The following is a 16,125-nucleotide window of genomic DNA, read 5'->3' as shown; positions in this document are numbered from 1 at the left end:
CCTGCACACCCAAGTGGGAGTCCAACCTCCATCCAGCATCTGCTGGCAGAGCCTGAAGAACAAGGGCTTTAGCAGGGGCGAACAAGTTACAAGATATATCCATCCACCAGCTCCCTGTGAACAGTCTTCCTTTCACGGGGAAGACACAGCCAGGCTTTCTGCCACAGAGACTGGCCACTCCTGACTGGACCGGGACTGGAGGAGAAAAGGGCATCCCAAGAGCAGATCCGCATCCCACGACCTCTCTGCAAAAGGAAGGCCGAGATTTCCTTTCCCTAGCAAACAAAAGGGCTGCATGGAGCCCATGTGACAGGCTGCCTCAAGCAGGTTGTTGGCCCAAGGTAAGGGTGTTCGCTGCTCACAGAAATGCTATGCTAAGTGGTAATTAGCTCAGTTCTCTACTTTATCTCTTGCCATCTATCTGCTCATGACCCCTGCCCCTGGCACCATCACGCCGAGGGAAAGGGAGGTTTTCAGGCTGGAGGTAGAACAGCATCTTCTCCCCCAAATGTCACTTTTCATCAGTTTATTGTTGCTTCACATCTGTGGTGGGAGCAGAACTCAGCAGCCAAAGGCAAACCTGCTTTTTGATCTTCAGAAGAGGCTAGCAACCTTCCAGAGAAGGGCACTGCAAGCATCTGGTCAGAGATGAACAAACTGGTTCTACAGCTGCAAGGTGGCCTAACTCACATGTGAGGCTGTAATGGTAAAAGGCCCAGCAGCAAGCATCAAAAAGAGAATTATTTTGCTAAAGGCGCAATCATAACTTGATTCTGACTGGAACGATCTGCAGAAGAAAAAAGAACACACGTGAAAACGTTCAGAAGCCGGGATTAGTTTGTTAGCTCCAAATCAACTGGAAGAGGAGATGGGATAGAAAACAATGCTTCTACTGGCACTAGATTACAGCTTTGCAACGAGCATCATTTCAGTTCACCCAAGTAGTAAAACAACTGATTCTCTTCATCCTTCAAGAGTACTGAGGTGCAAGGTATGGAGGCATCCCGAAGAGGCCTGTCCAGCCTTCCTTTGGAAGCAGCGCCCCTGCCCCCAGGCAGCCAAGACTGGGAGGTATGAGGGGCTGGCAGGAGAAGAACAAGCTGAAAGTGGGTGGCTCCTACCTTGGAAGGGAGCAGGCCGGGTTCAGCTTGGACTCTGCTTTCAGTAGGGCAGAACAGTCCTCACTGAGCTGCCTGCCATTCACGTTATCCAAGACTGCTGAACACAAGGAGCAGTGGCCCCCCGTCAAAAGGAGGGTGGGATGTGGGCCTGGAAGCGCCTCATGTAGCCCGCTCACAGCTGCACTGCACAGGGAAGCTGGAGACACACAGGTTCAAACTCCTCGAATGAAAAGGTCCTGACCTCAGGTCGCCACCTTCCCAGATGAGCGCCTTGACCACTCAGCTGTCTTTGCTGGGACAGGACTCAGGCGTGTGGATACATAGCAACGTATGTGCACAGCACGTACATACTCTGTACACACAGGCTTACACACTCAGAGCATAAAGTGGAAGCCAAAAAAACATCCAGGGAGATGGCTACAAAATGGCCACTAGACATGCAGAAGGAAACGGACTTCCACCCCCAAACAAGCACCTGGCAAATGCTTAGAAGAGCATCATGGGAATTGCTGAAATACGCTCATCCTTTAATACAGAAGTGGGAAAGAGGATCGAACTCAAGTTCTCCCACCTCTGTAATTCCTTCAGCAAAACAGTAGTGTGCTTGGACTGCTGTAGCCATGATGGTCCAGGAAACGTGGCTTCAGGATATCTTTTTTTTAAAGTAGAAAAACTTACTTTAAAGAAATAATCACAAAGATGGCTAGCTTTCCAGGGAAAAATATGTAACATAAAAAAAAATCTTCAGAGTATTACACACATTCAGTTTGGGGGACCACAAAAGGGTTTAGAAGCTGAGTTTAGAAGCCAGATCCTTTTAATGCATCTCAACTTGTGCACCCAACATCCATAGTTACTTTTCAACAATTTCATCCTCAGACAGAAGGCTTCAGAAAATTAATGCATTTCTGGTTCATGTAACTAATGTGGTATCAATTTGAGAATACTTTCTAGTGGCAGAAGCAGAATAACTCATAAAAATACAGAGCAGAACATGTATTCCCTGCCTTCACAGGGCAGAACTGAGATGGATCCTTTTCATCACCACGACACATTGATGTTCCCTTACCTTGCACATTTTGCAGCACTTCGTCCTCTACTGCATGTGTAACACAACTCTTCACCATAAAATGTGATCTACATTTAATATAAGTATATTAAACTTCAGATACCAGTTATCAAGGTTCTTCACCACATTGTTTCTCACGTGTTCCTGCCAATTTGTTTGCAAAATTGATTTCTTAATTCTACATCCTTTTTATTCAATTAAAGACACATTTGACAAGCATTTTGTACAATAAAGTTTATTAGCTGTTCTCCTCTTTCTGACAAATGGAATGGATGTCGTTGATAGCTCTTTACAAATCAAAGCTAATTTGGTGGAGAAAATGCACCAAGGCTGTCAGAAATGCATCTCTCATACATAACTCCAGATACGCAATGGACAGCACTGGGCAGTGTTGGTAATAGGTGGGACGGAAGTATTTTTCATGACTGATGTTAGTTCTACATTTTGCTAAAAGATATTTATAATTGCTCAGCACAGATACCCGCTCTTCTCCAATGGAGAGCAGGTGTGGAACACAACACAGATGCAATCTGAGATAAACACATACATAAAAACTGACTTGTTTTCTCCAAATTCTCCCATTGGTTAAAAACATGCACATCATATGGGGGGGTGGGAGGGAGGCAAGAAGAAAAATCAAACATTTGAAACTTTGTAGAAAAGAGGAGAACTTGCCCATATTGGTTTTTTGCTGCTAATATCCCTCAAATGTTTTACTCAGGTACCATACCCTGATTTCATTTTACATGATTACAGAATATAAATTCTAATTTAATCTTTATTCTCAAAACAAAAAGCTAGGAAGGGATAGCTGGTAAAAGAAAAATATATATTTAATATATATATTTATATGTGTGTGTGTGCACGCGCGCAACTATGTAAAGAAAATAATTCCCATAGTTACAGAGTTTAGTTAAAGAAAGTTTAATATATATATTTTATTATAACAAAATAGGCAGTTATTGTGGGTAAAATATTCATTAAAATCTGACCCCCTAAGAACACACATAGTTTTAGGCTATGAATCTCACTTTTTGTCTCATTACCGTAATGATCACCCATCTCTGCAAACATTTTCTGTATTACTGACCATGAAAATTTGCCGCCCCTTCGTAAAACGCAAACTTCCCTAGCACCTAAAGATGTTTAGGACTCAAAAAAAGTGTGATGACCATTATCTACAAACAACTTTTGTAAGACACTGTAAATAGTGTTGCATGAGCGAGATTAAAAACATTAAACATCTTTAACCCTAGTGATTTTATTGGCAAAAAATGAAAAAATAGATTATAAGAATATCCTTATGAAATTATGAAAATGAATATCCCTTACGAAGTAATGGAAGTTAATTAATAATTAACTGGGAAATTAAAAAAAAGTTTCTCATTAACTGCCCATAAAGAAAAAATTGCTATGACAATAAAAATCAACTCAGAAAATAAAACTGGAAATTAAATGCCTCGGCCAAACCATGCTATTAAAGTTAAGCGTGCAAAGTTGCTCACAATTTACAACATCGTTAAGTAAGACGACTTTCATTTGTTACGAAATCTTAAAAGAATGTATATAAAGCTTTTCTGAAAATCTCTGAAAGTTACTTTCCCTTAAACATTAAGGATTTTACCACATAATTTCCCACCCCCCAACCCTTAATAGCTGGTCAAGGCCATTCCACCTTCATGTCTGAAAAATGGCAAACCAACAACACGCAATTATACAAATTATTTAAACTAAAACAGACATCAAAATGTGATAAGTTATGGGAACTGCAGAATGTGATGGTAAGGAGTGGCCCATACTGCAAAGAGCTAGGGACACGCTCCTCTGGAAGGAGTGAAGAGTTGTCAAATACAATAGATGACATCTTTAGTTAGAAAATGAAAATAAAAAAAATCTCTCTATTTTCATAATTTTTCCTTGGCTGGGACCCAGATGTAAGGACCGGACTGCTCTTCTATGATCTGTTTCACCTGGTTGTAGATTTCTTCCAGCGTGTCTCCTTGGACAATAGCTGCAAAATAAAATATCGAAGTCAGAAAGTTCCCTTGCTGGCTCTGCAAACAAAGTGAGAAGTTCTAAACTTCTTTGCCAGGGAAAATTCATATCTTCAGTGACCTGCACCCCAGTGGGCGAGACAAACGGGCAGCATGCCACAGCAGCAGCAACGCAAAGGTGGGTTTTCCAGTCATCCGGGCATTACAGGAACTGAGGAGAGGCTCGTAGGGCCATGCTATAAACACTGCCCTGAGCTGTAACACCGCTGTACATTGCAAGTTTGAACCAGAAGTCTTGGCAGATGCTGGAGGATATATAGGCTTGTTGCTCCTACCTACCTCTCCAAGGTTTATACTTTCAGGAAATGTGCTTGTGGGGGAAGAGTGGATTTGCTGTATGAAAGACCACAAATTATGCATGCTCTGCACCTGCATGTGAGATAACTTGGGGGCATGTGGCTATTCTTCTACCTGGGGGATAATACTAGCAGAGAACCAATACCAATGACTAAGAAGGCTAACTAACTAGAGGGAAAAAGACAAATTAGGATAATCTATTTCAAAGACATTAGGGCTGGAAGAGACCTCAAAAGGTCATCTAGTCCAGCCCCCTGCCTTAGGGGCAGAGAGTCAGCTAGGGTCAAAGGATCCCAGCAAGATAAGCATGCAAACATTTCTTAAAAGAGTCCAGAGTAAGTGACTGCATGACATCTGGAGGGAGTCTATTCCAGGCCTTGGGGGCTCAGACAGTAAAGAAGTTTTTCCTTATGTCCAGCCTGAAACCATTTTGGAGGAGTTTGTGACCACTGGTCCTTGTCGTCCCTTGGGGCGCTCTGGTGAACAGACGTTCCCTCAGATCCTGATGTACCCCCACTTATATACTTATAGGCAGCCACCAGGTCACCCCTGAGCCTGCACTTTTCCAGGCAGAAGAGTCCCATGGCTCTTAGCCTCTCTTCATAAGGCCTATTCTCTTGCCCCCTAACGGTGCGCATGGCTCTTGTCTGGGCTCTCTCAAGCTTCTCCACATCCTTCCTGAATTGCGGAGCCCAGAACTGGATGCAGAACTCCAGCTGCCGCCTCACCAAGGCTGAGTACAGCGGGAGGACGACATCCTGAGATTGACTTGAGAAGCATCTTTGGATACAAGCCAGGGTTGGTTTGCTTTACTGGCTGCAACATCACATTGGTAGCTCACGTTGATGTATTCCTGTTTCTTGAACAGTGGACCTGACTATGACCAAAAGAAACCAAGAAGTCATAGCTCATTGTGTTAGGAGTTCCCAATATACAACCTGAAATGTGGGTGCTTGTCATTTTTTGTAGAGGTTTAACTGTTCTGGTGCTGAGCTGGGAAAAAAGGAGGGTGGGGGGCAGTCAGAACTGTCCTAAGGGTTTGGGGGCTGAGAAGTCAGGTTGGGGAGGAGTGATGCATTGACAAGAGTGGGATTATGCAGAAGGCAGCACATCGGGGTGGGTAGTAGGAGAGAGGACCCAGGCCATGGCAGGAATGGGGAGTAAAGAGCATGGGATTCAGCAGAAAGGGAAACAAAGGACCCACCAACTCCATGATAGTCCCTGCATTGTTTCCCCAGTTCCGTGACTCATAGGACCCCATGCCAGTGGCTGCCTGCCTCTCCATCAGCAGGAAGAACCAGGCCATGCTGCACTGATGGCAATGGGGTGAGGAGATAGCAAGAGGCAGCAAAGGGATGGACATACAGCCAGTAGTGTTGGAGATGGGCAAGGGGCCGGGGTAGTGGACAGAGAGGGCTGGGATCTTCTTCTTCAAAAAATAATCAAGAAAGAAATTAAATGTCTCAAAACTTTAGAGTGTTTCACAGCTGGTCAGGTCAGAAGGGACCTGAGCAGATCATCAAGTCCCACCCCAGGCCATGGGCAGGAAAGGATGCTGCGGTCAAACGACCCCGGCAAGGTGTTCATCCAGCCTCCTTCTGAAGACCCCCAGGGTAGGAGCCAGCACCACTTCCCTTGGAAGTTGGATCCAGATCCTAGCCACTCTGACCATGAAGTCGTGCCTCCTGATGTCTATCCTACTCTCAGTTTGCTTATGGCTGTTATTCCTTGTTACTCCCAGTAGTGCTTGGGGGAACAGGGACTCCCCCATTGCCTGCTGGTCTCCCTTGGCCAGTTTATAGACGGCCACTAGATCTCCCCGCAGCCTTCTCTTGTGGAGGCTGAACAGGTACAGGTCCTGTAACCTCTCCTCGTAGGGCCTGCCCTGCTGCCCCCTCACCATGCGAGTGGCCTCCTCTGGGCCCTCTCCATGTTGTCCACATCCCTCATGAAGTGCGGCGCCCAGAACTGGACACAACACTCCAGCTGCAGCCTGACCAGTGCCACATACAGGGGGAGGATCACCTCCTTGGATCTGCTTGAGATGCATGTGTGGATGCATGACAAGGTGCGGTGTTAAAACCCATCCTGTTCTCATCCGCCCACCCCTGTAACCTGTCCAGATCTAGTTGAAGCTTGTCCCTCTCCTCCAGTGTGCCCACTTCTCCCCACATCTTAGTGTCATCAGCTTTTCACCCCCTCGTCCAAGTCGCTGATGAAGATGTTGAACAGTGCGGGCCTGAGCACCGAGCCCTGGGGGACCCCACTGCCCACATCCCTCCAGGTCGAATGTGACCTGTCCACTGCCACTCTCTAGGTGCAGCCCTCCAGCCAACTGGCGACCCATCTGACTGTGTAGGCACTGACGCCACAGTCGCCTAATTTTTTAATGAGAATGGGGTGAGAGACAGTGTCGAAGGCCTTCCTGAAGTCCAGAAAGACTATGTTCTGGTTGCCTACTAGGGCTACAGGCACCACTGGAACAGGTGACCTGGACACACTTAAACAAGAGGCCTGGATGAGCAATCCAAACTTGTGAAAACCAGATTTACAGTCAAGAGCTGCCTCAGGGAAAATGGCACCCTGGATAAACCTGTATTTTGGCAGCTCCCCCTCCCCTCCAAAGCCAGCAGCGCTGCTGAAGGGGTGCAGTCTGGTGGGGAGATGGAGCTGCCTGCACTGCCTGACTCTGTGACTGTTTTCTGGTTTTCTGAGCTGCTCTGCAAAGGCGAGAGGCATCAATGAGCACTTAACTCTGTACTAGCAAAACTTCAAAGCAGTGAATATATAAGTAAGACTAGCATTTCTAGGACCAGCAGTTGGCAAAAGATAAACACTCCAAGCCTTAATAAATAAATTAAGTTTTAGTGCAAGTAAAGATAAAAACCTTTGTCCAAAAGTTAATTCATTAAGTGCATTGCAATGGTTTTAACACTATATAAAATCATCTGTACTGGGAACAAAGGCAGAGCCAGAGTGTATCTGATTCCGGTGAGACAGTTTTAGACAGTAACATTCCAGGTCCATGAAGGGAACAGTCATGAGGGATACAAACCTGTGAAATGTTCAGTAAATTCTTGCTCCAGTTTCATGGCTCTCTCAAAAGTCTTCCTGGCCTGCTCCTCTGTTAAACGTTTATTCATTTCCCTGAGATGAATATAATAAAATAATCAGCAGCAAAAAATATTGGGGGTTCTACTTAAACAAGGTGTTTGATTGCCTTTTGAATACAAATCCTAAGAAAAGACTGATTCAGAAACAGGATAAGGCTATCAACTCCTGAAGAGCACAAGGTTACAATGAGAGAGGTAAGTCAGCACGGCCGTACTTGGCATCGAGTAGACACCAGGATTCAGGTTGGAAAACCCCAGCAGTCTAAATGTAAAACCTGTTTTAAAAGCTCCTCTTAGAAATGCAGCTATGTAAATTAACCACTTAAAATAAACAACTAAATTTTACAGAGCAAGTTCTATGTCATCTTTTAAATGACTTGACACTGGTTAGTCAGGGACCGTGACAGTCTTTGAAACAATTTCAGCTTCAGGTACACTGTTTTTACTTACATGATATTTTCCACGGATTTGGGTTTAATAAAAATGGAGATTGGGTACAGCTGGGCAATCTGCAATCTCTTGATTGCATTACCAGAGACATCAAGAATGCAGTGTTTACCCTGAAGTAGGGAAGAAAGAAAAAGAGAGGAAAAAGCCAATGTGCCAAGTTGTCTTAATCACAGACGGGCATAACACATACAATTTAGAAATGAAAACATCACCCCACTGAAGTCAATGAGAGTTTTGCCATTGATTTCAAAAGAACCAAGGATTTTACCACCCTATGAGTGCCCAGTTGCTGTCTGGCTGTAGTGGGGGACTAGATGCAGGTGAGCTGATCAAAGGTGAATCCAGACAAGTTAGGGGTGATGGTGGACAGATCTCATGACGAGAGGGAGAGGGAGAGGAAGAGAGACATGGGCTCTTGCCCAAACGTATATGAAACAAAATATCAGTTCAAGATATGGAAGCGAGAAACTGCCAAAAATCTCACCTTTTCTGCTACTTCACGTACTGACTGGACACTTGTCCCATAAAGGTGATTGTTGTACTGACCAGCTTCTATGAATTTATGATCCTGAATGTCCTTCTCCATCTGCTCTCGAGAAGTGACAAAATGGTAATCCCTTCCATCCACCTCATAATCTCGCTTTGGTCTGGTAGTATCTTTAAGGACAGGTGAATGTTCATTAAGCGGAAGATGCAAGTATTGGTACAAATTATTTGTTATATGTTTTTTTTTTGCTTTGTTTTGTTTTTTTAACAATACCTGGAAACAAGTGCTTCCAGTGAATACCTTCAATTTGTACTGTAAAATTGTCACAAATGAGTAGAGAACATAAATTAGTACTAAAAAACTTCTGTGAAGTGAACGTATGTTATGATATAAACGTTCTTGAACTTAACAGAGAGAGATAACACTAGACTATTACAGGCCACATCCAATCTAGAACCAACATAGTATTTCTTGGGACTTACGTGGAACGCACGATCCAAACTTGTCTGGAAATTCTGAGATCAGATCGTCGTTTATTCTGTCTTTCATGGGTCCCAAAACAATCACAGGCCGAGTATAATTGACTGTTAAAGATAAATTGATAACATTTTTTACATAGTGCACTCATTAATACTAGTAGGCATCTGCCTGTCTCGTGAGACAATATCATTATGTCAAGTGAGACATCAGGTTGTTGAACATAATCCTTGCACTCACTACATACATTTCAGCAAAACAATCTTTGTCACAATGCCACCAACTTTAACATATCTCTAAGACAGCGGTGGGCAAAATATGGCCCACAGAGGAACTTCATTTGGTTCCTCAGTCCTGCCACTACCTGGCCATGCAGCACAGTCAGGGCAGCTCTGCAGCAGCACTGCCTTTCTAGGTAGCCCAGGTGGCAGTGGTTCCTTCTGGCTGTCATGGCCACTGGCCCCAGCCCTGCAGTACTTGGGGGGGTGGTACTCGTGCGCACAGCCACAACCTGGCATGGCCCGCATCCACTCTGGACTCGCTCGCCCATACTGCGCAGCACCAGGAGTGGCAGCCAGGCAGAAGCTGCTGCTTGGTGCAGGGGAAAAGCAGCCTCTCCCCTTTACTGCTGCCAGGCCCTTCTTGCTGCAGCCACTTGGAGCCCGTGCTTGGGCTGCCCTGTGGCTCCTCTGCGCTGCCACTGCGGGGCAGCCCGGAGGCAGTGGTGACAACAGCAGAAAGGAGCTGTAGGCAGCCCAGGCATGGGCTCTGGGTGGCTGCAGCAAGAAGGGCCCGGCAGCAGTGAGGGCAAGAGTCTGCTTTTCCCCTGCACTGAGCAGCAGCTTCTGCCCAGCCACTGCTCAGAGTAGGTGGGAGGTCCAGAGCAGGCTTGGGCCGGGCTGGGCTGGGGCACGGCTGCATGTGCAGGTTCTGGCTGGTCTGCTTCAGCTGGGGTGAATCTGAAGCAGGTGTAGGGCAGGCTGGGACTGTAAGCTGTTGGTGGTGAGGAGCCTCAGGGTGTGTGGGCTCTGGACTTTGAGGGGTACTGACTGGCTCAGGAGAGCATGTGTGTGTGCATGCATGCATGCACATGGCTCCCATTCATACCTCACCATACCCACACACTCTACCCCAAAAACTCAACTACACCCTCCCCCCACAAACACTGCATCCCCCTTCCCAACACCCTCCCACAAACTCCCCCTCACCTGCCCCCACACATGGCAACCCCCACCCACATCCAGTAAGACTTTATTTTGAGGTATTATGTGATATATAAACTACGTGAACACATGTAAATAAGGACAAAAATATTTTTTGAAATAAAGTATTATAATAGATGTTTGATTTTTAGTATATGACTTGGATTTTTTCCAGTTCAAAGATGGCAAACCCCTCTTCCCAAAAGGAGTACTTCCAAGGGCAACAGAAGGCGCTTCTGGTTGCAAAGGCTGGGGGTTAGGGGGTGAGACTTTCAGTCCTAAGATGGCAACCAGAGGGCACGGCTCCTGCCAAAAAGGTGGGGCAACCCTTGTGGCCCTTGACAGCTCACCAAAACTCGTTAAGCAGCCCTCCAGCTGAAATAATTGCCCACCCCTTGCTCAAGAGATACATTCCTGGAGGGAGAAATTATGAGGCCAATGGAAGTTGTGCTGGGGGCTTCACATCTTCGAGTCACTTAAGTGCCTGAACAATAGATTTTTCTGAAGAGCTCATCACCCAAGAGCTCCCCTCCAGAAATCTAAATAAAAATGCCACGCTCCAGGCTCGCTCAGCACCCACTATTCAGCAACAGACTTCAACACTGTGCTGGACTGTGGAAATGGAATGCGGGCAGGTGGTGAGGTCCTAGAGTATTAAAAACCACCAAGTCCTTAGATCTTATAAAACTCATATAACATCTTCTGATGTATAAAGTCAATGGTAAATAGAGGTGACATGGGAGTTAAATTTATTAGTACTTCTTCAGATTTCACAGTAAATTATTTTACAACTTTAATTAATTATTCCCATATTTTATGAACTGGATTAGCAGTACTGAAATACTCAACAACAATATTACATCACTAGCCAACTGCCCATCAAGAATGACTGGGGCGGGGAGGGCAGAGTGAGCAGGGATGGAGCCCCATGCCCCCCCTCATTTGGGCCCACTCCCCCCTTCCCTCTTGCTGCTTGGGGTCTGGGCTCGTTCCACCCCTTCCTGCTGCAGCCCCCTTGTCCCCAGCATCATCCCGGTGCGTTTCACCATGTTGGCAGGTCCCAGTCGAATGATTGTTCTCACACTGATTGGCTGTTTGTCAGCCAATCAAAGTGCGAATAAAGTGTTACAGATGGAGAGACAGACAGACAGACTTAGGCTTTTATAATACCAGACTCTTTATGGTATTTGATTTGTAAGAACACAAAGGAATATTTCAATAATTCAGTTAATATACTAAGATGTTCTACAAACCTTCTTGCTGGTTCACTGGTTCATAAGACAAGACATATTCCTCCTGACCACCTAAAAGTTAAATATATACATAAGGAAACATACTGAAGTGTTAAGAAGGTATTTAAAAAAACCCTGGTATGTTTAAAAGTGTATCCCTTTAAGGAAGGAAAATAAAATACAGACAATCCTCCAAATATACAGATGATGATAGTACTGATGACAGAAGCTCTCTATAAAGTGGTAAACTATGAAGTCACAAAGACTGGCCAATCAAAATATGAAATGGGAATAGCTGCTTTTTCTATTATAAAATAAACATGATATACATGGCATTTTATTTACAGCATGATAATTGTTCATGAGACATATAAGCATGTTAAATTTATAGAAAGCATGAGATCAGAAATTTTAAGCAGTATTAAAATGCTCTTGCAAATGTGTTAAAAAACAAAATCCATGGCCTTTGTCATTCACTGCTAGCACAAGCGCTTGTATTAAGAATATTGTCTATGCTTGGTAGCCAGCATGAGACCAAGATTTTCTAATTTACATAAAAGTTCATGTACATCACTGCCTTAAGCTGCCACACTTCTTTCACTAATATACTGTCAAAATAATCTTCAAATGCTATATCCCTTAATTAAGAAAACACATTATCTTCCTGTTTATACTGAAGACCTAATACATTTTATATATAACATTTTTTTAAAGTGAACTTGGAAAAATATTTTAACAACAGTAATATACTGTTCTCAGTTGCAGAAAACTAGTCAGCAGTGAATGAAATAAAATAAAATAATTTTGATCTTCAAAGGCTGCAAGCTTTTGAAATGTTACATGCAAGTATTTGAAATACTTCAGTTGCCATCTCTATTAAAACACTTAGTGCTTACTAACAAATATGCCTGTATTAAAAGGCTTCTGTAAGTTTCTAAATCCAGTCAATTATTTGATACAGCATACAGAATTTTTAATTCTAAGCCTATAAAGAATATACATTAGCTATTCTTTACATAAGATGTTATTTAGGTCCGCATCCAGACAAGTGCGCATGTTCGGCTTGTGACATCTTGAAGTTGTCTGAGGCACTGCAAACCGCATGTGGTGCGTGTGCAAGCATTAACCATACTGTTAATTTGCAGCACAGAGCCAAAATTTGACACCAGGACACCCTGGTTTCAAAAAAAGCCACAGAAAAAGTGCCGCGCATGCGGCAGCAGTAGCAGCACATGCCACCAAAAATGGAACCTAGCTGGCCAGGGCCACACTCTGACTGCAGGCCAGGCTCTGAGTGTCTGGACTGGCTCCCAAAACCCCAGGTAAGGCTTCTGGGTCCAGCCCTACTCCAGCCAAGACAATTTGTCCTGGCCCAAACCCTATATGCAGAGGTGTACACAGTAGCAAAAAGCAGCAGCACAAATTTGGGCTATTTTTGCCACAGCAAATGCATGCCCTTGCATATGGGGATGCAGCCTAGGGCCGCGTCCAGATGAGTGTGGCCGTGTGGTATGTGGTGCTGCAAACATGTCTGTGGTGCCACATACTGCACATTCAAATGTTCTTCGCGCTGCAAGAGAGCACTGCCATTGTGTGCACTGCTCCGCTTTTTTTTTCTGAGGGTATTTCTCACCCCTGGAAATCCAGGGTTCAAAAAAACCCACGGAAAGAAAAGCAGAATAGCGCACACATGGGCAGTGCTTGCTGCTGAAAAGCACAGCCGCCTTGCACTGTGGCTGTCAGCCAGGCTCCGTGTGGCAGAATCACCACTGCTACAGCCCCAGGAGGCCCCCAGGTAAGGCTGGAGCCCAGCACAGCACTGGCCCCAGCCTCAGCTACCCCACCTGGGGTAACCTCCTGCAGGCCAAAGTGTGTGTGGCACAGGTGTTCCATGGAGACAAGCACCGGTGGTGCAAGGTGCGCCACTGCTTCTTGTCCCTGGGGAACCAAACATCCACGCTCATGTGCACGCGGCCTAAGTATTCAAATGAAGTTATAAAACTCTGACAACTTGCCTCGCTACGTTAAAAAAAATTCTTTGATGTTCAGGATACATGTGTGTAAGCTACCTTAGGGCTGCAGTATACAGCTCCTGTAGGAAAAGATGGCAGCTAAAAGTCTTTCTAAATTCATATATTGCTATAAATATTTCCCCTGCCCTCTTCCTTTCGCAGAACAAGAGGATGCATGTTTTGATTTTGAAGTGTGTGAACTTTGCTTTTAGGCTCTTTTGTGCTCAGAATCTATCATAGCAATAGATGAATGCCCATCAGCTTGAAACTTTTGTAGCTGTTGCAGTTGAGAAGCATGTTACAGTTAGGGAGAAGACAACCATGCAACTTGGATAATGTAGCACCTCAAAAGTAACTCATGCAAATGGGTTTGAAGAAAGACAGTATATACTTTCGGAGCCTCTCAGGCTACAGAGAAAGCAATAGGACGCCACTCAGCTATCAACTCATCTACAAGGGACTCTGACTAATGATTAATCAAATACCTTTGCAGGAATTTACTTTGCTACAAAGTACAAACTCAGTGAGGCAAAACATTAAAACAGTGATACAATAGGATATACAGAACAGGCATTCATTGAAGGCAAAAAAGTATATATTGTCAATATGGTTAAATGCTTCAGCAAAACAGGTAGTAATAAAATGAACCTTTGGAACAACCATACTCATCTGTAATCAAGATAACTTTCATATTAGAAAGCAGTAAGAAGAAAGAGGTCATTTTAATTAAAAGTCATTGTTCAGAATTTACACATTCAGACAAGAAATGTCATAAAACTTGTCTGTGTTTAGGTTTCTTGCCAATCAAGAACAAAGGCAACCTTCCAGCACCTAAAATGAACCAATTATCATACGTAAAAACAAGCCCTGAGGCGTAACTGGAAAACTTAATACAACTGCAGTTAAGGAGAAAATGTGAGTTCAGAAAAACAGTATTTAAAGATGATTTGTCTTTACCTGTGTCACTAACACAATAAATTAAAACTAAATAAATTTAATGAAATATACTGAATTAAAACACAACCAGTTATAAAGAGCTAGGGAACTTTCAATCTTGCTGTTTATATTTTGTATTACTTGGAGTGCAAAAACTAGCCAGTTTCACTTTTATCTGCAATTAATTTGCAGTCCTGTGGTTCTTGGCACCCCCCAAAGTGACAGCTCTGGTTTTCACCTGGTTTTTGACTGGAAAAACAATAAAGCAATTCTCCTGTCACAAAGAGCTCAGAAATAGAGGTCAGGATGTTTCTGAAACACTGGATTCTGATTTGAATCTCTAGGTTTACCCTCTAGGTCATGCCTCGATGTCTGCATGCCTACCACTGCCAACACTGTGCAGCACTTTGCAGCATTCACATGGGGAATCACTGCTCTAACCCATTACGTTTTCATTGTTTTCATGACTTCAGCAGTGTCAGCTACAAATACAGATGAAAAATATTCATTGTTTACATTTTTTTTTCCATGAATCATATTCCTGTTAGTAAAAATCTACTTCTCTTGGTCAAATTTGATCTGGAAATATTCCTTTCAAGGAATCAGTAGCTAATTTACCTGCTACAGACTCACTCCCTTCCTTACTCACCTATATTTAATTAACCACAGGTTCTAGAGAGCTGCTTAAGCATTCAGTTGGCAAAGCATTCAGTGGCTGTGAACTATGGCTTGCATTCTGCTCTAAGATATGCTGGTTATACAGTTATCTGCTTTTTCACTCCATTTCGGCTTCCCCTGAATTTTCTCCATCTGTTCTGTTCTAACCTAGGCCCTGCTCTGGCATGTCAGTGGGTGAGTCTACACAAGACGCTAACTGCGTAGTAACCTAATAACTGTGCGGTAGTGTGCTGGGCAAAATCCATACTAATACGCTACCGCACAGTATTATTAGGTTACTGTGTAGTTAGCGTTTGAAAAAATCCGTGTGCTGGTGCTTCTGTGCAGTAGCACAAGTTACTGCCTGTTGATTTGGTACTTGGTTATCCAAGTAGTAAACTTAATGCACAGTAACTACAGTGCATTCATGAATGTGTAGATGCACCCAGCGTGAGTAGGAAATTTCTGTGCCCACCAGGGGCCTCATTAATTTCCCTGAGGCCTGTCCATGTGGAATAAAGAGCAAGACTGAGGCCCTGGATTTTAAGTGCTTTTAGACTTTGTGCTGTGGTTAGCACAAGACAGCCCTATGGTGCTACTGCAATCAGCGTTCCCTCTAAGATGTGCGGTGTGCGTGGCCACGCAGGCGAGCCTGGCAGCGCAGCATGAGCATGCCTGTGCACACTGCGCATCTCAGAAGGAATGCTGACTGCAATACAAGCAAAAATGCACTAATAATCAGGATATCTGTTCATGTTCATCATGCACTTAGAATGATGCAGTCTGGTGGCTCCATTTAACAATATTAACTCTGGGGTAAATTCCATTTATACATGGTTTATCCTCTAAAGACTGAAAACAAGTATCCATATTTGACAAAACTAGTAAAGGCTAAAAGCTGCAAAGGTAGAAGTAAATGCTCACTCCCCACACCTTCCTGTAAGGTATTTACACATCCTGCTTTTAAAAAGAGAATGCTCCATATTTAATTACATGACTGCTCTATTTTTTATTAGGA

General features: G+C 44.0%; 1 protein-coding gene across 1 annotated transcript in view; it reads right to left on the bottom strand.

Moving 5' to 3' along the window:
• Positions 1–2,409: 2,409 nt before the first annotated feature.
• Positions 2,410–16,125, bottom strand: part of LOC109308258 (disks large homolog 1-like) — a 92,045-nt gene continuing 78,329 nt past the window's right edge. Inside the window, exons 6-11 of the mRNA XM_019532503.1 lie at positions 11,524–11,574; positions 9,074–9,175; positions 8,589–8,761; positions 8,105–8,214; positions 7,597–7,688; positions 2,410–4,201 (exon numbers count right to left, since the gene is read on the bottom strand). Of these exons, the coding sequence (XP_019388048.1) occupies positions 4,095–4,201; positions 7,597–7,688; positions 8,105–8,214; positions 8,589–8,761; positions 9,074–9,175; positions 11,524–11,574 (635 nt within the window). The 3' untranslated portion in view covers positions 2,410–4,094. The remainder of the gene's footprint in view (positions 4,202–7,596; positions 7,689–8,104; positions 8,215–8,588; positions 8,762–9,073; positions 9,176–11,523; positions 11,575–16,125) is intronic.

This window comes from Crocodylus porosus, unplaced genomic scaffold (assembly GCF_001723895.1).
Source record: "Crocodylus porosus isolate Cpor-Errol unplaced genomic scaffold, CroPor_comp1, whole genome shotgun sequence".
Taxonomy (NCBI): Eukaryota; Metazoa; Chordata; order Crocodylia; family Crocodylidae; genus Crocodylus; species Crocodylus porosus.
The sequence above is the reverse complement of the archived record's forward strand: the minus strand, read 5'-3'. Positions and strand labels throughout refer to the sequence as shown.